The sequence below is a fragment of the Bos indicus genome, chromosome 29, assembly GCF_029378745.1.
Source record: "Bos indicus isolate NIAB-ARS_2022 breed Sahiwal x Tharparkar chromosome 29, NIAB-ARS_B.indTharparkar_mat_pri_1.0, whole genome shotgun sequence".
Classification (NCBI taxonomy): domain Eukaryota; kingdom Metazoa; phylum Chordata; class Mammalia; order Artiodactyla; family Bovidae; genus Bos; species Bos indicus.
Window position 1 is genome coordinate 28,300,924 of NC_091788.1, and position 25,413 is coordinate 28,326,336.

A 25,413-nucleotide genomic window follows, 5' to 3' on the forward strand; every position below is an offset into this window, starting at 1 on the left:
CCTTCTCCAGGGACTCTCCTGACCCAGGGATCAAACCTGTGTCTCCTGCCTTACAGGTGGATTCTTTACCATGAGCCACCTGGGAAGCCCTGCTGAAGGCCCATGCTGCTGCTGCTGCTGCTGCTAAGTCGCTTCAGTCGTGTCTGACTCCATGCGACCCCATAGACAGCAGCCAGCCAAGCTCCCCCGTCCCTGGGATTCTCCAGGCAAGAACACCGGAGTGGGTTGCCATTTCCTTCTCCAATGCATGAAAGTGAAAAGTGAAATTGAAGTTGCTCAGTCGTGTCCGACTCTTCGCAACCCCATGGACTGCAGGCTACCAGGCTCCTCTGCCCATGGGATTTTCCAGGCAAGAGTACTGGAGTGGGGTGCCATTGCCTTCTCCGCTGAAGGCCCATAAGCCAGAGCAAAGTCATACAGTTTACAAGGCTGTAGGTAGGACACAGGAAAACCACAGGATAGTGCAGAAACTCGTACCACCTGTGACAAGGTGACAAGGAGAGCAAGCTCTGGGGGGAGGGCAAGTGAGAACACCTGGGGCTGGTCATTTACTGCTAGGGTGTTTCCCTGAAGCCTGAATGTGATAATGCCCAATAGGCAGATGAAATAGAGATGCTGAAATTGCTTTGGCAAAGTATTATGGAATATATCAGGTGGCTCACAGAGATGAGAATGTTAGAGTAGTTTTGTTATGTTTGGAGAATGCAATGGCAACCCACTCCAGTACTCTTGCCTGGAAAATCCCATGGACGGAGGGGCCTGGTGGGCTGCAGTCCATGGGGTCACTAGGAGTTGGACACATCTGAGCGACTTCAGTTTCACTTTTCACTTTCATGCATTGGAGAAGGAAATGGTAACCCACTCCAGTGTTCTTGCCTGGAGAATCCCAGGGATGGGGGAGCCTGGTGGGCTGCCGTCTATGGGGTCGCACATAGTCGGACACAACTGAAGCGACTTAGTGGCTTAGCAGCAGAGCCTAGCATCTGACTTTGCTCCATAGGAGGACTCATAGAACATTCCCTTCAGAAAGGCAAGAAGAAATTCATTGGTGTAAAAGGACTTGGTGATTTCTGTCCTCCACAGGTCAGACTTTTTAAACAGGAGATCCTGCTATGGAACTAGTCTCCCCAGTATCAGTGGGGTTATGAGATTTCTCAGTGTCAGTAGCACAAGACTATCAAAGGCCTGCTCAGAAGAAACAGAAGTTCCTGAGAATGTACATTCATTTGAAGGCAACTCTGAATGAATGATTGATTAGTGTGAAAGCATAAATACTGCAGCTCCCTGAGTGTTGCTGAACACAATTCCAAGATGTAAAATAAATCAGAAGATCATGGTGGTGAGCACTGGCAAAAACTTTAAGTAGAATCTGTGATGCTTACAAAACACCATCCTAAATGAGGCTAATTTCAGAGTGTGTGTTGTACCTTATACATTATACTTAGACTTGAGTCACCTGAGCTGGGAAAAGACCCTTCTCATCCAAAGTTAAAGGAGGCTGAAGGACAGTCTATAACCCAGAGAAACCAGCAAGGAAGAAGGCAATGGCTGTGGGGAAAGTGCACTGTTCACCTCTGTTTTGAAATGCTGTTTGTTCTCTGCAAGTGTGTCTAAAAGCATAGGTCTAGAAATCAGATGTGGCCTTTTTAAAATAATCTTCTCAATCTCCTGGAATCCTTTTCTCTCTCTGCTATCTAGTTATTAAACATCTACTGTATGCCAGTTACTCTCCTCAGCAGCGGCATAACCAGACAGACACCACAGGCACTGCCCTCAGTGAACTTATATTCTGTGTGAGAATCAGCCATGCATAAATAGGCAGCTGCATTATGTGCAGTAAATGTTCTAACAGGTCAAGTGAAGGGTGCTGTGGGTACACATAGAGGTACCTATCTGATCTTCATAGGAAAAGGAAGAAATGAGTATCTATGTGGCCAATCTCTGAAGAATCATTCTAAGTCACAATGCCTCTCATCAACTTCTCAAAACCCTATATTTCCATACTCCAAGTTTAAAGATGTTGAAACTGTGGTAAAATTAATGAGACCAAGTCTTAATGGGCTCCAGGGAGAAAAACAGGAAGAAAAGATAGATGTACAATGGCTTTGCACTGTCAACTCTCTGAAGGAAGTGAGTGAAGAGAATAAGCTATGTTTAAATAATCAGGATGGGGGAACACGTGTACACCCGTGGTGGATTCATGTTGATGTATGGCAAAACCAATACAATATTGTAAAGTAAAAAATAGTAATAATAATAATAAATAAATAATCAGGATGATTACTTTTTTAATTAAACAATTATTTATTTGTTTTTGGTTCCACTGCAGGCTTTCTCTAGTTGTGGCCAGTGGGGGCCTCTCTCTACCTACAGTGCTTGGGATTCTTACTGTGGAGGCTCCTCTTGTTGAAGAATGTGGATTATAGGGTTCTCAGGCTTCATTTGTGTGGGTCACAGGCTCTAGATCACAGGCTCATGTACATGAACTTAGCTGCCCCATGGCATGTGGAATCTTCCTGGACCAGGGCCTGAACCCATGTCCCCTGTGTTAGCAGGCAGATTCTTAACCACTGGAACACCAGGGAAGTCCAAGATGACTGCCTTTTATGAGTTATATATAGCCTTACTAGTACAGTTGTCTGGCAGAGAGTAAACATTTCATAAAGGTATTAATCTTCTGTTGGGAGTTCAAACTGGAATGAATCCACTGGTAAAGAAATATCAAATTCAAAACATCATGCTGTTTGATGCTACAATCTCCTGTGGAGAATCTATCCTGAGGAAATTGCCATAAATCTAGCCAAAAGTTTTTACACAATGGTGTTAGTCACAGTATTAGCTATACTAGTAAAACATTGGAGGATTTGAAACAGGACAAAAACATTATAAAGTATGATACAAAATTTCTACATACAGTCATATGATGAAATAATTTGCAGCAAAACTATAAAGAATAATAATAAGGAAAATTCATGTTACATTAACAAGTGGAAAAATTTTGTAACATAAAATATAAAGTATAATTCTACTGAAAGAAAATGCTTCAGTAGAATTATGCTTTTCCTTATGGAGATGGGCCACCGTCTATGGGGTCGCACAGAGTCGGACACGACAAAAGCGACTTAGCAGCATGGAGATCCTATATGTATTTTATTAGATTTATTCTTAGGCACTTTTTTGTTTTGATGCTTATGTAAATGATATTATGCTTTTAATTTTAATGGTTTGAATTTGAAATGGTTCATTACTGACATATATGAAATCAATTTACATTTGTATCTAACCTTGTATCTTGCAACCTTGATATAATTGCTATCTAGCTCCAAGAGATTTTACATCAGTACATTGGGATTTTCTACATAGACGATTTTGTCAGCTGTAAACAGAGAGTTTTATTTCTTCCTTACCAGTCTATGTACCTTTTTTCCCTCTCTTATTGCACTAGCTAGGACTTCCAGCATGATGTTGAATAGAACTGGTGAGAAGAGACAACTTTGCTTTGTTCCAATCTTAAGTGTTTTCTCTGCATCTGATTTTCTGGGAGAATATAGAAAATCAGTATTATTTCTTTCTTAAACATTTGATAGAATTCACTAGTAAAACCCTTTGGGCCTGATAATTATTTTTGTTTCTTAGCAAGATTCTCTCCATCTGGTCCCATAAAAGCATTGTCACATGATCATCAAATATATCCATATAAAGCCAATATAATTTAAAGAGGAAATATGACCTTTTCCATAAATGATCCAGAAGCAATTTAATGTCTTGAAAAGATACATATATTCTTAATGTATGTGTGTGTGTCAGTCACTCAGTCGTGTCTGACTCTGTGACCCCCGTGGACTGTAGCTCGCCAGGCTTCTCTGTCCAAGGGATTCTCCAGGCAAGAGTACTGGAGTGGGTTGTCATTTCCTTCTCCATCTTAATGTATAATATCATGAAAAAATAAACTTACTCCCTCACATCATACATGGTAAATAATATATAAATATTAAAGGGAAAACAATAAAGCTTTCAAAGGAAAACAGAATATATTTGTAATTTTATAATAAACAATGATTAAGCAGGGTACTGCACTAATAGTATGAGAAAAGAAACTTTATTAAAACTAAAAGTTCTGTTACCATAAACATCAGTAAGAATAGCCATTGAATGGCTAAATCACAGGCTGAGCAAAAATAACAGTAATCTATATGTCTGAACAAGAACCCATATCTAGAATATGCTTTCTTGAAGTTCAAATTAGTAAGGAAATGACTAACAAACTATTTTTATGTGGGCAAAAGACTTGAACAGGCACTTAACAAAGATGATATCTAAATTCTAAAGAATGTATTAAGAAGTGCTCAACACAATTACCTATTGGAGAAATGACAAAAGAAGGCTCAAGTAAAGTGGTTAAGATGAAAAGAATGAAAATAGCAAATGCTCAGAAGAAAGAGGAACATCCTTACCTGGAAACCACTGGGGGTGCAAATCAGTTTAAATATTTTGGAAGACAGTTTATTAGTACTTAAGAAGCATAAAGTATGCCCATCCTGTGACCCAGTAACCTGAACTAAGCTATAGAACCAAGATAAATTAGAGTAAATTTCAAAGAAACTACGTGCTCAAGGATGTTCATAGCAGTTGTATTAATAATATGCAGAGACTGAAAATATGCTAAATGTCCATTAAGAGTATAACTGAAAAAGAAATTGCTCTATATCAGTACAATGGAATACTAAACAGCAGTAACCAAGAACAAAAAATACCTACACGTACATTATAGATGAATTTCACACTATACTTTGTATTGTGAGAAAACCAGAATTTTTTTAAAAAAGTAAATGCAGTATTGACATTTATATGATGTTCAAGAACAAGTAAATGTAATGATAAAGGTAAGAATAGTAGATATTTCCAGAAAGAGAATGGATAGTAATATTCACTAGGAAGGGGCAGGCCAGAATATTCTTAAGTGATAAAAATCTCTATTCTATCTTGGTATAGGTAGGCTGGATGGCATCACTGACTCGATGGACATGAGTCTGAGTGAACTCTGGGAGTTGGTGATGGACAGGGAGGCCTGGCGTGCTGCGATTCATGGGGTCGCAAAGAGTCGGACACGACTGAGTGACTGAGCTGAACTGAACTGAACTGATAGGTAGTGGTTACATAGCCTTATATATGTGAAAAAATTGAGCATGTAAAATTTGTGCACTTTGCAGTATATAACTTACACTTTAAAAGGAGGTGGGTTATTTTCTTACTTAACAATATTGTACTAATTCTCCATCACCCCCACTGCACCATCAATGCATAAATATCCTGAATTCAGCTGTCAAAGGGCAAAACTAAAGGTGCGTTTATCCAAATTTTCACTTTTTTCTAATGGAAGAGAATTTTTATAAGAAAAGTTAAAATGCCAGAATATCTTGCAAACAGGTCACATACCTAGTAATGTGCTCAGAACAAAGCAAATATTCTTCTGCATCTTTATTTAAAGCTGGAACTCCATTTGCCCAATGCTATGAATATATTAATATGACCTGTCTTAAGACCACTATCTGTTTCCCTTTTGCCCTACTATTAATAGATCATAGCTATATGCAATGCCTCAAAATACAATGGCCTCTACCTTCTTAATAACTGGTTGTTTAGTTTGTTGCATGAGTGCATGCGTGCTCAGTCGTGTCTGACTCTTTGTGACCCCATCTACTGCAGCCAACCAGGCTCTTCTGCCTATCAGATTTTCCAGGCAAGAATACTGGAGTGGGTTGCCATTTCCTCCTCCAGGCTTGTTCGTTGTTACTGCTCTAATGACTCACTTCCACCCAAAGCTATTACTCATTTGCATCACTCAGACCCTTGAAGTGAGGCTCCAAGTTCTGTCATATTAGTCGGGAAATAATGAGTGAAGCTTATAGCCAACATTTTTAACTCTCTTAAATCTGTATATCCTTCCATTAGAAGGTCTAATAAGTTGATATGTTATAGAACTCTGTATACCACCTCAGCAGGCACTATGCTTGATTCTATATGGAACTTTATTTCCTATCCCAAAATATTAAAACATTTTTTTATTATTTTGTCAAGACAAAATCGCCACATTTTTCACTTCCAACATTCTTACAAAAATGATTTTCCAAAAATTAACCATTGAAAAGTTGCATGACATCACTGTAAATAAAATTGCTACTGCTACTAAGTTGCTTCAGTTGTGTCCGACTCTGTGCGACCCCATAGACGGCAGCCCACCAGGCTCCCCCATCCCTGGGATTCTCAAGGCAAGAACACTGGAGTGGGTTGCCATTTCCTTCTCCAACACATGAAAGTGAAAAGTGAAAGGGAAGTCGCTCAGTCGTGTCCAACTCCTAGCGACCGCATGGACTGCAGCCCACCAGGGCCCTCCGTCCATGGGATTTTCCAGGCAAGAGTACTGGAGTGGGCATTGTCTTCTCCAGTAAATAGAATTAGGTTTCTTTAAATGCAAAAATAAAAATCTTTGAAACACAAATCTGCCAGAGAAAAGATGGATCAACAAAGCACGACTAAAGGAAAGCAGAGCAAAGTACATTCAAACTGAAGGGCCTAGATTCCAATCCCAGCTCTAGCACTACGTACATGAATGTCCATGGGCCACCTCAAAATATTTACATGAGTCTCAGGTGCGTAATGTGTCATTTGAGGGGCTGGATTAAATCATTCTTTAGACCTGTTAAAGAGTAACCCTCTATGACTGTGGAAACTGTTTTCATAAAACAAAGACTGATTGAAATAGATAGGCTAGAATAAGGAGTAGAGAAATACAATGCTTATAGGAAAGTTAAAATTTTTCTCTAAATATAGAAGAGAAAGCACCAGCTGACATTTGTTTTCTTCACTGAAAAACAATTTTTTTTAACTGATAAGCAAAGCTTTGGAGTTCCTTTGTCATTTTCAAGAGAAGATTTTTATGCTCAAGGTTTTCTTCAGGGCAACTTTAACATCCTTATTCCTCAGGCTATAGATTAATGGGTTGAGCATGGGCACCACAGCAGTATAGAATACAGAGGATACTTTCCCCTGATCAAGGGGTAAAATAGAAGGTGGTTTGAGGTACATAAAAGCTCCTGACCCAAAGAAAAGAGAAACCACAGTTATATGGGAGCTGCATGTACTAAAGGCTTTGGATCGGCCCTCAGTGGAGCTGATATGGAGAATGCTAGAAAGAACAAAACCATAAGAGATAAAAATGGTCACAATGGGCACCCCAATGCCAATGGTCACAACAATAAAGACTACCAGCAAATTTACATAAGAGCTGTTACAGGAGAGCTCAAGGAGGGGAATGATGTCACACATATAGTGATTGACAAGGTTGTCACCACAGAAGGTCATAAACATTATGTTTCCCATATGAGCCACAGCTCCAAACACTCCCATCCCATAGACCCCCAACAAAAGGAGTAAACACACCTGAGGAGACATGGTGACCGTGTACACCAGTGGCTTACAGATGGCGACATAGCGGTCGTATGCCATCGCTGACAGGATGTAGGATTCAGAAAAGACAAAGAAACAGAAGAAAAAAAACTGAGTTATACACCCTGCATAGGAAATGATGTTCTTCTCTGAGACAAAACCCATCAGCATTTTAGGGGTGAGGGTAGTGGAGTAACTAAAATCTATGAAGGACAAGTTGAAGAGGAAAAAGTACATGGGAATATGAAGGTGAGAATTCAGTCCAATCAGAGTTATCAAACCCAGGTTCCCCACTACAGTGACCACATAGAAACTTAGAAACAGGAAGAAGAGGGGGATCTTGAGTTGTGCCTGGTCTGTTAAGCCTGTGAGGATGAACTCTATCACAGAGGAGGTGTTATCTGCAGCCATTCTCCTCTAGAAGAATCTGTGAGGGAAAAAGAAAGAGTCACTAAACAAAACAGAGGCAACATATTTTGAAAGTTACTGGAAGTTATGGAGGTGAGATGGAGAAGAAAAGAAAAGGAACACTTACTGAGCTCTGACTGGGAGCTTTCAAACTGTGGTGCTGAAGAAGACTCTTGAGAGTCCCTTGGACAGTAAGGAGATCAAGCCAGTCAATCCTAAAGGAAATTAACCTTGCACAGTCATTGGAAGGACTGATGTTGAAGCTGAAGCTCTAATAGTTTGGCCACCTGGTGCAAAGAGCCGACTCATTGGAAAAAGACCATGATGCTGGTAAAGACTGAAGGCAGGAAGAGAAAGGGATGACAGAAGATGAGGTGGTTGGATGGCATCACTGATTCAATGGAAATGAGTTTGAGCAAACTCCGGGAGATAGTGAAGTACAGGGAAGCCTGGCATGCTGCAGTTCATGGGGTCACAAAGAGTTGGACATGACAATGACTCAAAAACAACAACTGAGATAGGCATGGTTCTACATGCTGTGTGGCATTATCAGTTCAGTTCAGTTGCTCCATCATGTCCAACTCTTTGCAACCCCATAGACTGCAGCATGCCAGGCTTCCTGTCCATCACCAACTCCCGGAGCTTGATCAAACTCATGTCCATCAAGTCAGTGATTCCATTCAACCATCTCATCCTCTGTCATGTGTGGCATTATGGTTATCCCCATATGACAGATGAAGACACTGGGCTTAAGTGATTTGCACAAGTCCCAGTATTCCTAAGCTGTGACAAAAGGTAAACTCAGGTGGTTTGGCTCTGAGTGTGAGCTTGAAACCTCTCTGCGACAGGACAGATCAGGTCAGGCAGGCACTCACCCTCCTTCTGCTTGGAGTCAGTGCTGTGTTCTGCTGGCTCTCATCCACCTCTTTCATGGAGACTCAAATGCCCTGTGAAAAGAAGGTGAAAACTCTGGGCTCAGATGCTTCTGCTTCTCCACTTTAATGATCAAAACCTCTAGTTTATCTTGCTTCTCTTGCTGAGTAGAAGGACATGGTCTCTGACTGTGGCTTTGCCCCAAGCCTCCTGTCCAGCCTCCAAGGATGAAGCAGCATCCTTTCCTTATACCCATGGATAACAGCAGACTGAATACTTTTATCCTGGATCAGATATCTCAGTTGACTTCATTACAAGAGACTCCCTCGGGATCACAGCTCCAGAGACCACCTTCCCAGGGAAGAAGAAATATTTACTTACATCTCTGGCAGTGCTTGACAAGTCTTTTAATGACCTTTTATTCAAGTTACATCCTTTTAAACACAACTAAGAGCAAAGCCAGGTGGCACTGGTGATCAAGAACCCACCTGCCAATGTCGGAAACATAAGAAATGCAGGTTCAATCCCTGGGTCGAGAAGATCCCCTGGAGGAGGAAATAGCAACCCACTCCAGTATTCTTGCCTGGAGAATTCCATGGACAGAGGAGCCTGGCAGGCTACAGTCCATGGGCTTGCACAGAGTCAGAAACAACTGAAGCGACCTAGCATGCAAGAACAAAGCAGTGTGGAAAAATAATTCTTGCTACCTGGTATTGAACACTTACCATGTACCAGACACTATCTGACCCAGAACCCTGCAACAGATACCAAGCATCTAAAGCAATGCTCAAATAATTTTAACTTGTTTATTCCTCACAACAACTTTATATATGAGACCTATTAATATCTACTTTAAACGTGAGGAGCTCACACTGCTAGAAGGTTCCAGAATCTTGAGTCAAAACCAAGCCTGTTCAATTCCAGATTTCTTATTCTTAACCACTGGGCTACACTACCTCCCTGTAAGTGACAACAAAACCTCTGAAGCAGCATTTTCACTTTCTAGGATCTCATAAGATTCTTTACAGATAAAAGCAAGTACTTACATAATTTCAGTGGGGAATGCAAAAAGTGTTAGAGCCAAGAAGGGTAAAATTAGGTGTTTTGGACTTCAGAGAAGGATATTCTTATTTCAGTCACCTCTAAAATATAGGAAAAATTATTTGCCTGTCTCCACACTTAAACCCAAAGACACTTTCTCTGATTTCTCTCCACTACTTAATCATGCAATTTAAGCTTGATTATTATAAGCAAATATTTGTGAAATAACTAATAGCAACTTTTGTCAAGACCTAAAAGCAGAGAACAGCCTTTGCAGCCAGTCTGTCAGATAAAGGGGAGTTGAAAGACTTTGAACAAAACCAGCATTCATTCAGCAAGTAGTTACTCTGTGTGTGTGTATATATATGTGTGTATGTGTATATATATATATGTGTGTGTGTGTGTGTGTGTGCGTGTGTGTGTGTATACTGTCTCTGAAGGCCTCTAAGACCTGGCGATTCTTCAGTGAAAAAACAAAAACAAAAAAGGATTCCTGCCCTCTTGGAGCTTCCATTCCAATTGCAGAAGATAAAAAAGACACAAAAGAAAGAGGTGTATAGATCAATCTTATGGACTCTGTGGGAGAGGGAGCGGGTGGGGAGATTTGGGAGAATGGCATTGAAACATATATAATATCATGTATGAAACGAGTCGCCAGTCCAGGTTCGATGCACGATACTGGATGCTTGGGGCTGGTGCACTGGGACGACCCAGAGGGAGGGTATGGGGAGGGAGGAGGGAGGAGGGTTCAGGATGGGGAGCACGGGTATACCTGTGGCGGATTCATTTTGATGTTTGGCAAAACTAATACAATATTGTAAAGTTTAAAAATAAAATAAAATTTTTTAAAAAATTAAATTAAATTTTTAAAAAAGTAACATGAGAATTGTGATGAAGAAAAGGAAAGTAAGGGAATGGAATAGAAAAGAAAAAAGCTACAGATTTCAACATTATATAGATAAATCTGACATTTGAGTGATAACTTGAAAGACACCTAAAAAACTTCTCTTGATAAGAACAGTTACTCTAACAAAACATGACATGTTCATGGTTTAATGTAGCACCTTTTCAACCAAGGCATCATGCTTATGACCTGAACTTTAAATGCAGTATTTTAACCCAGATTGCTGGCTGTGAGGGAGAAAATCCTGATCATAGTAACAGGAGAGAGGGGCTAGAGACCTTGCTGCAGTTTCAGACAATGACAATCACACAATGTAGGTTTTTAACTAAAACTAATATAAAGCCTAATAACATTTTGTGTACCAATTTGCATTCCATATGCTTTGCCAGGGACTTTTAAATATTAAAAATGGTAGATTTTCTATCCAAAAAAATAAATTTCTACTGGGGAAGTTTGCAGATAAGTTATATTTGGGGTCCAAGTTAAAGGCTAGAATCCAGGTTGCTTCCATATCCTGGCTATTATAAACAGTGCTGCGATGAACATTGGGGTACACGTGTCTCTTTCCCTTCTGGTTTCCTCAGTGTGTATGCCCAGCAGTGGGATTGCTGGATCATAAGGCAGTTCTATTTCCAGTTTTTTAAGGAATCTCCACACTGTTCTCCATAGTGGCTGGACTAGTTTGCATTCCCACCAACAGTGTAAGAGGGTTCCCTTTCCTCCACACCCTCTCCAACATTTATTATTTGTAGACTTTTGGATCGCAGCCATTCTGACTGGTGTGAAATGGTACCTCATAGTGGTCTTGATTTGCATTTCTCTGATAATGAGTGATGTTGAGCATCTTTTCATGTGTTTGTTAGCCATCTGTATGTCTTCTTTGGAGAAATGTCTATTTAGTTCTTTGGCCCATTTTTTGATTGGGTCATTTATTTTTCTGGAGTTGAGCTGTAGGAGTTGCTTGTATATTTTTGAGATTAGTTGTTTGTCAGTTGCTTCATTTGCTATTATTTTCTCCCATTCTGAAGGCTGTCTTTTCACCTTGCTAATAGTTTCCTTTGATGTGCAGAAGTTTTTAAGGTTAATTAGGTCCCATTTGTTTATTTTTGCTTTTATTTCCAATATTCTGGGAGGTGGGTCATAGAGGATCCTGCTGTGATGTATGTCAGAGAGTGTTTTGCCTATGTTCTCCTCTAGGAGTTTTATAGTTTCTGGTCTTATGTTTAGATCTTTAATCCATTTTGAGTTTATTTTTGTGTATGGTGTTAGCAGATGAATGGATAAGAAAGCTGTGGTACATATACACAATGGAGTATTACTCAGCCATTAAAAAGAATACATTTGAATCAGTTCTAATGAGGTGGATGAAACTGGAGCCTATTATACAGAGTGAAGTAAGCCAGAAGGAAAAACACCAATACAGTATACTAACGCATATATATGGAATTTAGAAAGATGATAACAATAACCCTGTGTACGAGACAGCAAAAGTGACGCTGATGTGTGGAACAGTCTTATGGACTCTGTGGGAGAGGGAGAGGGTGGGAAGATTTGGGAGAATGGCATTGAAACATGTAAAATATCATGTATGAAACGAGATGCCAGTCCAGGTTCAATGCACCATACTGGATGCTTGGGGCTAGTGCACTGGGACAACCCAGAGGGATGGTATGGGGAGGGAGGAGGGAGGAGGGTTCAGGATGGGGAACACATGTATACCTGTGATGGATTCATTTTGATATTTGGCAAAACTAATACAATTATGTAAATTTTAAAAATAAAATAAAATTTAAAAAAAAAGGCTAGAATCCTCTTAGGGAAGTTATGAAATCAAAACATAAAAGCAGAAGTCCACTTTTCTCCAAGGAAGTCCAACTAAAACCACTGTGAGTATTGATATATGTGCACATATATCAGTGAAGACTTGTTGAGACATCAGTGATGGGGTCTTGTCCATCTTATTTACACTGAGAATTGTCCACAGCCCAGAGTGACTCAAAAGAACCCCACTCCCTATTCTCAATCCCACTTCACTTGTTAAAGAAATAGAGAAAATTATCCATTATCAAGAAGTAAAAATAAACACCATAAATAAACTTTTCTTAACACTCAAGGGCAAAGACAACTTTAAGGGTTCATTAAATGTTCACTTTCCTCTAGGAATTTTAGAGAGTTCTTGCAGGCATGATGCAATACTGGGAAAAATTCTTCTGAGGTTTTTGTAACTTCAGAGACAGTTTCCATGGGAATTTTATTTTAAATGCATCAAGGTTTTATTTCAAGTGAATCAGGACTTCTCTAAAGTCATTTTCACCATTCACTTGCGCCAGTACAAGCAGAGAGAAACATAGAAATAAATATTCTTGATTAAGTTACTTTTGTCACAGAACTCCTTTCCACAACTTGAATCTTTGTATAATACATTACTTGTAAATCTGCTGCTAACACTAAAATATTATATAAGACATGGATTAGAACATACTCACTCAGAGAATGTCTGTACAATACATACATTCATTAATCCTCAAATGTAAAGAAATATTGTGAAAGTTGTTCACTTAGAGAAACTGGAATATTATTTAAAAGATACAAATTAGTAAAACTTAGAAAAGAAGAAACAGAAATCTGAATAGTATTAAATCTATTAAAGAATTTAATTTGTTATGAAAATCCTTCCTACAAAGGAAATTCCAGACTTTGATACTGGATTCTTCCAAACATTTAAGGACAATGTATAGATTAACAGTTATACATAAAAAGTAAATTGGAATGCAAGAGCTCAATTTATTTAAATTCATTTTCATTTCTCCTTCCTCCCCTTGGATGCACAGAAACAGTCATTAATTCTCACATTAATTCTCACACATTCACTTCAGTTCAGTTTAGTTGCTCAGTTGTGTCCAGCTCTTTGTGACCCCATGAACCACAGTGTGCCAGGCCTCCCTGTCCATCACCAACTCCTGGAGTCCACCCAAACCCACGTCCATCAAGTCGGTGATGCCATCCAACCATCTCATCCTCTGTCATCCCCTTCTCCTCCTACCCTCAATCTTTCCCAGCATCAGGGTCTTTTCAAATGAGTCAGCTCTTCACATCAGGTGGCCAAAGTATTGGAGTTTCAGCTTCAACATCAGTCCTTCCAATGAACACCCAGGACTGATCTCCTTTAGGAGGGACTGGTTGAATCTCCTTGCAGTCCAAGGGACTCTCAAGAGTCTTCTCCAACACCACACTTCAAAAGCATCAGTTCTGTGCTCAGCTTTCTTCACAGTCCAACTCTCACATCCATACATGACCCCTGGAAAAACCAGAGCCTTGACTAGATGGGCCTTTGTTGGCAAAGTAATGTCTCTGCTTTTTAATGTGCTATCTAGGTTGGTCATAGCTTTCCTTCCAAGGAGTAAGCGTCTTTTAATTTTATGGCTGCAGTCACCATCTGTAGTGATTTTGGAGTCCAGAAAAATAAAGTCAGCCAATGTTTCCACTGTTTTCCCATCTATTCTCAAAAAAGAGAGAGAGAGTTTCTCTCTCTTTTTTTCTTTTATTTTTTTGGCTTCTGTGAATTCATGAATTGAAGAAATATTTACTCAGCCTTTGACTATTCTGTCCTTAAATATTTCTGCTTGGAACAATTCACCATTCCTCTGTGATCAGAGTATCCTAATTTGTATTTTGACCCCTTTCTCGCAAACTCTGTTTCTCCATTGCCATTTTTTTTCTTATTTACCATTTCTTTTTGAAGATTTTTGCCAACATTTTATCATCTAGTCTAAAATCTAGCTCCTTATCCTCTCCACTCCTTATTTCTCCATTTCTACTCTCCTGCTCATGGTTCCCAGGTTCAAATTTTTAGTCAGTTTTAATTTGTGCTTCTTTCTTCTCTTTCCTTCTCTTCCAAACCATAGAGATACTAAATCCCATTCTTCCATGATCTTATCTCTTAACACAATTTTTGCAGTGATCTGTTCTTAGTTTCTAAAATTTAATTACACAGTAGTCAGAGAATAGACTCTGTATACTTTCAGTTCTTCAAAACTTGTAAGCTAGTTTAATGCCCCAGCATATGGTTGATCTGAGTGAGTGGTCCATTGACACTTGAAAAAATTTCTGTATTCTGTTGTTGCGTAAAATGTTGCATAAATGTCATTTTGTTCCTGTCATTTGATAGTTATTCATGTCTTCTTGTCTATAATGATTTTCTCTCTATTTGCTTTATCAATTACTGAAATGGGAGTGTTGAACCTCCCACTTTAACTGTGACTTTTTCTGTATCTCCTTTCCATTCTGTCAGCATTTGCTTTATGTATTTGAAGGTCTGTTATTGCTGCTGCTGCTGCTGCTGCTGCTGCTAAGTCGCATCAGTCGTGTCTGACTCTGTGCGACCCCAGAGACAGCAGCCCACCAGGCTCCCCCGTCCCTGGGATTCTCCAGGCAAGAACAGTGGAGTGGGTTGCCATTTCTTTCTCCAATGCAGGAAAGTGAAAAGTGAAAGTGAAGTCGCTCAGTCAGGTCTGACTCTTAGCGACCCCATGGACTGCAGCCCACCAGGCTCCTCCGCCCGTGGGATTTTCCAGGCAAGAGTACTGGAGTGGGGTGCCATTGGTCTGTTATTAGGTGGTGTTAAATGTGTTCTGTATAATACACTTAGAATTATGTGTTTTTATTGCTTTATACTTGAAATACTGTGAAATATACTCATGATATTTGTTGATATTTCAAGTTCTAAAGTATACTATGTCAGAAATGTATAGCTATTTCAGATTTCTTATCATTAATTCTTACACAGCATATCTTTGTCCATCCTCTGCTTTAAGAAAATATCTCATTTTCATTTGAAATGTGATTTAAACTGCACATAATGGAATTTAAAATTTTTCTTTATCCAGTGTAACTTTTCCTGTCTTCTAATTGGCAGGTTTAGACTATTTATATTCAGTGTATTTATTGAATTAAACCCACAGTCTTGCTGTTTGTTTTCTTCTCATCCCATCTGATCTTTGTTCCTTTTCTCCCATCTTTTCCTGCCTTCTTCAAATTATTTGAGTGTGCAAAAATTATTTGTATTTGTGTACTCACTCAGTCATGTCCAACTCTGCAGCACCTATGGGCTGTAGCCTGCCAGGCTCCTCTAGCCATAGGATTCTCCAGGCAAGAATACCAAAATTGGTTGTCATTTCCTCCTCCAGGGGATCTTCCTGACCCATGGATTGAACCTGAGTCTCCTGCATTGGCAAGTGGGTCCTATACCACTGTGCTGCCTGGGAAGCCCTGAGAACTTTCTAGTATTCTCCTGTATGTCCTCCGTTGGCTTCTTAACTGTATCACATTTTAATAGTGGTTTCCAATAATGATGACAATATGTGACTTTACCTTATTAAAATCCATCTCAAAATAAAAGCTTATAACTCTGTAAATATTAAAAACCCTTAAAAATTATACTTTCATTTTCCTTTCCATCCTTTTGTGATCACTGTCATATTTTTTATTTCATCGTATGTAATGAATACCATAGTACATTGTTCTCATTTTTTGCTTTAAGCAGTGAATTATCTTTTAAAATAATTTTAATTAAGTAAACATTTAAAAAATATATGTATTTATTTGGCTTTTCCAGGTCTTAATTGCAGCACATGGGATCTATTTGCAGCATGATAGACTTAGTTCCTTGTCCAGGGATCAAACCTGGGCCCCCTGCTTTGGGAGCTTAGAGTCTTAGCTATTGGGGCACCAGGGAAGTCCCAAAGCATCATATTTTATATTTGAGTTCCTTGTGTTGATATGAACATGCACATCTCAGATCTACTACTTCAGGAAGTGTGAATGGCTGATCAGCCCTGTCTCTGCACTCTGAAATCGATCATCACTACACTAGTACTAAGGCCTTGTTCCCACAGGCTGCTCCCAGCTAAAATGACTGAAAAGAACAGGGATTTTTTTTTTTTTTTTAAGCAGGCATGTTCTTGCTAGATATGGGATTCCTCCCATGGGATTTGGCTCAAGAATTCTCTGTGCCTTACCATCAGCCTCACCAGTCTAATATCTCCCCCAGCTTCCTCTAGCTCCTGCCTTATTTGCCCTGACAGATGTTACACATTTAACCTTGTCTTGGCATCTTGCTTCACAAAGGACCTGGACTAATGCAGGAGGTAACAAGTTTGTTCCAATCAAAAATACAGTGAAATAAGGGCTAGATACAGACAACTCACTGTCAGGTGGGTGAAGAGATCACTATCCTGGTTCATGGACAATGCCTAGCTGACAGTGACTGCTCGGTGACTAAAGATTTCACTGTGGCTGCTAAGGAATATGCCCCTGTAGAGGGACATACTGTTATAGAAGAAAATGTATAAAATAATGCAGGCTATCAATTCATCTTCAAGTTCTTTTTAATGTGTATTAAAAATGATGACTTTACTCTTACTTGAATTCTTATTTAGCATATACCAAGCATAGCACTTATGTTTTAAGTGGTCAGTATTAAGAATTGCATTTTCTTTTTTTTTTAATGAGAAGGAATTTTCTATTTTATTATCCATTAATCTCTTTCTAAAAATTTTATTGAACTGTAGTTGATTTACAATGTTGTATTTCATTTCTGCTATACAGGAAAGTGACTTAGTTAAATATTTCAGTTCAGTTCAGTTCAGTCGCTCAGTTGTGTCTGACTCTTTGGGACCCTATGGATTGCAACACACCAGGCCTGCCTGTCCATCACCAACTCCCGGAGTTTACTCAAACTCATGTTCTTTGAGTCCGTGATGGCATCTAACCATCTCATCCTCTGTCGTTCCCTTCGGACTTCAATCTTTCCCAGCATCAGGGTCTTTTCAAATGAGTCAGCTCTTTGCATCAGGAGGCCAAAGTGTTGGAGTTTCAGCTTCAACATCAATCGTTCCAATGAATATTCAGGACTGATCTCCTTTAGGATGGACTGGTTGGACCTCCTTGCAGTCCAAGGGACTCTCAAGAGTCTTCTCCAACATCACAGTTTATTTTTTTTTATAAACTTATTTATTTTAATTGGAGGCTAATTGCTTTACAATATTGTATTGGTTTTGTCATACATTGACATGAATCTGCCACAGGTGTACATGTGTTCCCCATCCTGAACCTCCTTCCCACCTCCCTCCCCATCCCATCCCTCTGGGTCATCCCAGTGCACCAGCCCCAAGCATCCTGTATCATGCATCAAACCTGGACTGGTGATACATTTCACATATGATAATATACAGGTTTCAATGCCATTCTCCCAAATCATCCTACCCTCACCCTCTCCCACAGAGTCCAAAAGACTGTTCTATACATCTGTGTCTCTTTTGCTGTCTCACATACAGGGTTATCATTGCCATCTTTCTAAATTCCATATGTATGCATTAGTATACTGTATTGGTGTTTTTCTTTCTGGCTTTCTTCACTTTGTGTAATAGGCTCCAGTTTCATCCACCTCATTAGAACTGATTCAAATGTATTCTTTTTAATGGCTGAGTAATACTCCATTCAGAGAAGGCAATGGCACCCCACTCCAGTACTCTTGCCTGGAAAATCCCACGGGCAGAGGAGCCTGGTAGGCTGCAGTCCATGGAGTCGCGAAGAGTCGGACACGACTGAGCGACTTCACTTTCACTTTTCACTTTCATGTGTTGGAGAAGGAAATGGCAACCCACTCCAGTGTTCTTGCCTGGAGAATTCCAGGGATTGGGGAGCCTGGTGGCTGCCGTCTATGGGGTCACACAGAGTTGGACACGACTGAAGTGACTTAGCAGTTTAGCAGCAATACTCCATTGTGTTTATGTACCACAGCTTTCTCATCCCTTCATCTGCTGATGGATATCTACGTTGCTTCCACCTGGCTATTATAAACAGTGCTGCGATGAATATTTGGGGTACACGTGTCTCTGTCAATTCTGGTTTCCTCAGTTTGTATGTCCAGCAGTGGGATTGCTGGGTCGTATGGCATCTGGTCCCATCACTTCATGAGAAATAGACGGGGAAACAGTGGAAATAGTGTCATACTTTTCTTGGGGGGGGGGGGGGGGGCTCCAAGTCACTGCAGATTGTGATTGCATCCATGAAATTAAAAGACGCTTACTCCTTGGAAGGAAAGTTATGACCAACCTAGATAGCATATTCAAAAGCAGAGACATTACTTTGCCAACAAAAGTCCATCTAGTCAAGGCTATGGTTTTTCCAGTGGTCATGTATGGATGTGAGAGTTGGACTGTGAAGAAGGCTGAGCGCCAAAGAATTGATGCTTTTGAACTGTGGTGTTGGAGAAGACTGTTGAGAGTCCCTTGGACTGCAAGGAGATCCAACCAGTCCATTCTGAAGGAGATCAGCCCTGGGATTTCTTTGGAAGGAATGATGCTAAAGCTGAAACTCCAGTACTTTGGCCGCCACCTCATGCAAAGAGTGGACTCATTGGAAAAGACTCTGATGCTGGGAGGGATTGGGGGCAGGAGGAGAAGGGGACAACAGAGGATGAGATGGCTGGATGGCATCACTGACTCGATGGACGTGAGTCTGAGTGAACTCCGGGAGTTGGTGATGGACAGGGAGGCCTGGCGTGCTGCGATTCATGGGGTCTCAGAGTCGGACATGACTGAGCAACTGAACTGAACTGATAGCAGTTCTATTTCGTTTTTTAAGGAATCTCCACACTGTTCTCCATAGTGGCTGTACTAGTTTGCATTCCCACCATCAGTGTAAGAGGGTTCCCTTTTCGCCACACCCTCTCCAGCATTTATTGCTTGTAGATTTTTGAATAGCAGCCATTCTGACTGAACACCACAGTTTAAAAGCATTAGTTCTTTGAGACTCACCTTTCTTTATAGTCCAGCTCTCACATCCATACATGACTACTGGAAAAACCACAGCTTTGAGTAGATGGACCTTTGTTGGCAAAGTAATGTCTCTGCTTTTTAATATGCTGTCCAGGTTGGTCATAACTTTCCTTTCAAGGAGTAAGCGTCTTTTAATTTCATGGCTGCAATCACCATCGGCAGTGATTTTGGAGCCCAGAAAAACAAAGTCAGCCACTGTTTCCACTGTTTCCCCATCTATTTGCCACAAAGTGATGGGACCAGATGTCATGATCTTAGTTTTCTGAATATTGAGTTTTAAGCCAACTTTTTCACTCTCTTCTTTCGTTTTCATCAAAAGGCTCTTTAGTTCCTCTTCACTTTCTGCCATAAGGGTGTGTCATCTGCATATCTGAGGTAATTGATATTTCTCCTAGCAATCTTGATTCCAGCTTGTCCTTCATTCAGCCCAGGGTTTCTCATGATGTACTCTGCATATAAATTAAATAAGCAGGGTGATAATATACAGCCTTGACATACTCCTTTTCCTATTTTTTACCAGTCTGGTGTTCCATGTCCAGTTCTAACTGTTGCTTCCTGACCTACATACAGATTTCTCAAGAGGCAGGTCAGGTGGTCCGGTATTCCCATCTCTTTCAGAATTTTCCACAGCTTATTGTGTGATCCACACAGTCAAAGGCTTTGGCATAGTCAATAAAGCAGAAATAGATGTTTTTCAGGAACTCTCGCTTTTTCAATGATCCAGCAGATGTTGGCAATTTGATCTCTGGTTCCTCTGCCTTTACTAAATTCAGCAGTTAAATATTTAAATATATATATACATGTCATGAAGTCACTCAGTCGTGTCTGACTGTTTGTGACCCCATGGACTGTAGCCCACTAGGCTCCTCCATCCATGAGATTTTCTAGGCAAGAGTACTGGAGTGGGTTGCCATTTCCTTCTCCATATATATGCATGTATATTTATATATTCTTTTTCATATTCTTTTCCATTATGGTTTATCACGGGATGTAGAATACAGCTCTCTTGCTATGCAGTAAAACTTGGTTGTTTAGCCATCCTATCTATAATAGTTTGCCTCTCCTAACCCCAGACTCCCAGTTCTTCTCTCCACCACCACTCTATTATGGCAGTCACAAGTCTATGAAGACCATTTGAATATCTAGTCATAGAGGTCTATTTTTCATGGGCTACCTAATCGCACTTTATAACCTGTTGAGTCCCCTTAGGTAATGAATCCATTGCATAAAGTTAAGGTTTGGTTTTTGTTGGAAAAGAATTATATGCCTTAGTACATAGTATACTTTTGCCTTTATAACAAATTAATGGCCACATTTTTTTTTATTTTACTTTAAATCATCACCCAGAAACCATGTCTCATTATATATAACTATTGTATTTTTGCTAAGAAAATGTGTTATCAATCTTACGATATACTAGAAATTTATTGCTATGAGTCCTAAATAATAAGTGGGTTCACAGCAGAGGTTGGAGGAGGGCATGACAGGCAGACTAACTGAAGAAAACCAAAAACTGGAAGCCCAATAAAGCCTTGCATATTAAAATATGCATACATCTGGACAAAGGCAAGTGATAGAATGGGCTGAATCACTGAGTGTATGACAGGGAGATTGTTGGAGCTGTAAAGAATGATAATCACTCTTCCCACTGTCTGCACGTTCAGTAGGGAACTGAGAAATGAGACACAAGAGCCTCACAAAATGGAAATCAAAAGATCAGCTTCATACTAGTAAAGTTAACTGGAGGATACAGCTTAGTTCTGCAGTCAAGGAGAGTTTCTCTAAATCCCTCGTTGCCTTCCCCAGATAAGCCTGATGAACCCAGGCACAGGAAAAATGGACAGCATCAGGCCTTCCCTATGAAGGGATACATGATGCCTGCTGTGTCTGTAAGTTGTGTCCAATTCTTTGCGGATACAGAGTCCAGCCTATGGACTGTAGTCATAGACTCATACTGCCTATGGAATGTAGCCCACCAGGCTCCTCTGTCCATGGGATTCTCCAGGCAAGAATACTGGAGTGGGTTGTCATGCACTCCTCCAGGGGATCTTCCTGACCCAGGGATCAAACCCTTGTCTCTTACATCTGCCTGCACTGGTAGGCAGATTCTTTACCACTAGCAACATCTGGAAAGGGACACATGAAGGAGGAGACAAGTCTTGGTCCAGGGGACAGGCCAGTCTTGTAAAGAGGCCCAAAGGGGACTGGGCCATTCATTCCCAGTTCAGTTTCACAGCTTCACCAGTCACTCCTCTCCCTTAGGGAAGAGAAATACAGGATATGGATAAAGAGAAAAGTTTCTTCCCATTCTTTACTCTCCTAGGGCATGGAGGGACAGGTACCCATTTTAGAGGAATCATCATCTGCTTTGGGCCAGAGAGAATTTGGCCATTTGCAGAGAAGAGGAATAATTGCTCAAATCTTGTGAATAAACATATAATTACTTATTTCACATATGCACACAGTTGTATGTTAAATTCTTGCTTCCAAAGTTCCACAAATATAGCTCAGAACCACTTCACTGTTGAAACATGTACTTTTCAAATTGTCTTGAAAAAGTAACTTGAAATGTAAAGACTACAGTTTCTCAGAGACTGTTCTCCTTCAGCCCAGCTGTTTGCATGTATTGGTCAGTGACCAGCCCTGTTTATAGGAACCTAGGTCATTAGGCAAATACATAAAACCAGATCTATTTGAGGAGCCTGCTCTCCCAAACCATATGTCACTTCAAGACGAGAAAAGGTGGACACTGCTCTAGAACAATTCACCAGCACGTCCTACTTGCAATAACTTTCCTGAATTCCAAGAAGGGACAGGGCACTCTACTCTGCCATTTTTCGTGTGAGGAAAGAGAGGCACAGAGATGTGCAGTTGTCGACCATAGTCTTTGGCTTACACCTGTCACTCTGTCTTGTGGGTTGTTGGAGTAGGCAAGAACACTAGAGACATCTGGATGAGGTTTTAAAAGCATTTCCTTGATTCAGAGAAAACAAAAACAGCTTTGTCTCTGCCTCAGGATAGAGAAAATGGAGGCTGGTGGAAACCACAAGTACGTGAGAGATGAGATGATCAGTCTAATGCTTATGACTACAGAGTCCACCAGCTTGTGAAAGAAGTGCCGATAAAAGAGACGTTGATGAGAAGCAGCTTAACAGCACATGCAGTGGTCGACGGTGTTTGGTCCCACTGTCACTGAGTGGGGTATTACCCCACTAGGACCTAACCCAATACGAACCAAGTATCAGCCGAGAGCAGACCCGAGGGACACATATTCCACGGTGACCTCAGGCCGCAAGTAATGAGACAGTGATCACTAATGACAGAGGAGCAGAAGAAAAGAATAGAATTTTGCACTTCAAGTTAGTGAAAATGAACTCTCTGATGCAGAATTCATTATCATTTTAAGGGAAATGACAAAAAAGATAGGAGAGATAAGAAGGCGAGCTCATGAGAATGTTGAGGCGAATATCCAGCCCAGTAAAAGTGACCAAGCTCCAGGAATGAGAAGTGTGGGATGGAGTTGTTGTCCATTTGTGAAGCATATAAAAATAGTCACTGTAGATACATTTCCCAGAGCCTATCTCTTCAGGGAAGTCATTTCTGCAGGTAGGAGGAAAAAACCTCTTTACGGGCCAATATTCCATGACTCAGAGATGAGAATTTCTATTGCCATAACAGGAGAATGACTAGTCTTAACATAGGAGGATGCCTTCCTGTGTCTTTCTACATTTGTGAATACAACCCCCTGTTTGAAAAATGTCCCAACAGTCATTAGCTCAGGGAGGCCAGTGACTCAGGGTGAGCTACAACTGGAGTGTGCACTGGAAACCCCATCCTCACAGCAAAGACAGAGGTGCAGCATCTCAGAGATGTTCAATAATTTCCCAGGTTGCTTAGGAAACACATCTTGAAGAAGGGATGAGAACTGGAAAGAGACCTAGAGATATCATGATCTCTGACTCCATTGTTTAGGTCACCCCCTCACCCCAGAACAAAATTAGAGCAAGAAGTAGTCCCCAAACCCTCAGATTTCAGGGCTTCATGTTAGAAACAAGGACAAAGAGAGACATGGGATGCTGCCATGCAACCACTCCCCCTTGTTCAGCTTAGCATTAGCAATACAGAGTCTTACAGTCTGCTCTCCCTGAAAGGAAAAGGCTTGCATGGTGTAGGAAGAGGAGTGCCCTAAGCTTGTATCCTTCTTTTTCCTGTGATGTCTGGAAAATTAATGCCTACATTATCCTGGAATCAATTCTGAGCCAAAGACCATGGTTTTACATCAAGGTCTTCCCCAGATAGTTCCCTCCAGTTGTAGAAAAGACACATCATCTGTCCATGACACTGAAGTCAGAGCATGATGTTTAAAGGGGGGCTTCTTTTACATGTATATACATATCAAGATCTGGCTGGAACCCCAAGATGTTTCCCTCAGGTGCTCTCCTAGGAGAAGTATCTGCAAAAGAAACCAAAAAAAAAATGTAGTTTTCACAAACAGAGCTCATTTAGACTTCTGTCCACAATTTCTATACCTGCTATCCAAGAAGAGAAGCAGGAGCCCCTCTTCCAGAGCCGTAGATGGGATGCAAAGTTGACTCTAATTGGGAATCCCTTTGCTGGTCCTCAGCAATAATGGCAAATTTCAGTAACACAATATGTGGGTTGGTTAGGGTCCTAACACACATAACCTACAAAGCCCCTCACCACATTACCTTTCTCAGTAAAATTGTTTAGACACTTCAAAGCTACCAAAGACTTTGCCTTATCAAATAACAATGAAATCTGCCTCAAAATGGTTTAAAATCTGTGAGGGAAGTAAATGCTGTATTACCATTGACTCTATGGAAGCAGTAATGTGCCATGTAGAGACAGCAGGGAAGAATCACACATAGCCATAGTGACATTTTTCTAAAGATACCTCATTTTTGGAGGCCAAGAATCCAAATACATATCCTCTATTATTTTGGCTAAGGTAGAAGTTCACTGCATGAATGATTCATGCTTTTATTCAATAATTATTCTGTAATCCCATCATTTCTGCATTTGAAAAAGTATTGAAAAATTATACCCAGTTGCTGTAAAAAGTTTCCTTTAAAACATGGTGTTAACTGAATGATGGTGCATTTTTTTTCTAGAATTTACTTTCTTAAATAATGTTATGTATTTGTTAATAAAATGACATGGAATGTAGTAAGGTTTTTTGTGTTATGTTTCTTGTTTTTGTATCTTACTTGTTTTGTTTTGATTGTGGTATGATCACTTAACATGAGGTCTGCCCTCTTAGATTTTTAAGTGTGTGATACAGCATTGTTAATTATAGGTACAATATTGTACAACAGGTCTCTAGAATTTATTCATCATACCAAACTGAAACTTCATACCTATTGAAAAATTGGAGTGTGCATAACACCTTCAAATTCAAGTGGAATAGTGAACCCTTATACCTGGTGGTCTCTTGCCTAAATTTCAGGACAGTAATCAAGGCACATAGATAGGAGCTAAACCTTAGGGTCTAAGAACGCCCTGAAAACCAGATGTGAAGTTTTCACTGGCACGGAAAAATTAGATTTTAAAATACAAGTGCATCTGAACAGAAGTGTTACATTCTGGCACTGGGATACAAAGGGAGACATTGGAGGACTATATAACATTTTTTAAAGTATATATTGTTGAGACTGAATGTAGACAGAAAAGGCAGAGGAGAGAATGAGTATCAAAGGAAGTTTTTATTTTTTTTTAATTAAGGGAGTTTTTTAACATAAATTTATTTCTTTTAATTGGAGGTTAATTACTTTACAATATTTAAAGGTAATGTAGGATTGCATATATCCAGCAATAGAAGTATATAGAGATGGAGATATTGAAGATATAAAAAAAGATGAGGAAAATTTGAGAGAATAAAAT

The 25,413-nt window shown here is 40.1% G+C and overlaps 1 protein-coding gene across 1 annotated transcript; it reads right to left on the minus strand.

Annotated features, from left to right (window-relative positions):
• Positions 1–6,921: 6,921 nt before the first annotated feature.
• LOC109554258 (olfactory receptor 8B12-like) lies at positions 6,922–7,857 on the minus strand. Its single transcript, XM_019954574.2, has one exon. It carries the CDS (start codon positions 7,855–7,857, stop codon positions 6,922–6,924), a length of 936 nt encoding a protein of 311 aa, XP_019810133.2.
• Between the last annotated feature and the right edge of the window lie 17,556 nt (positions 7,858–25,413).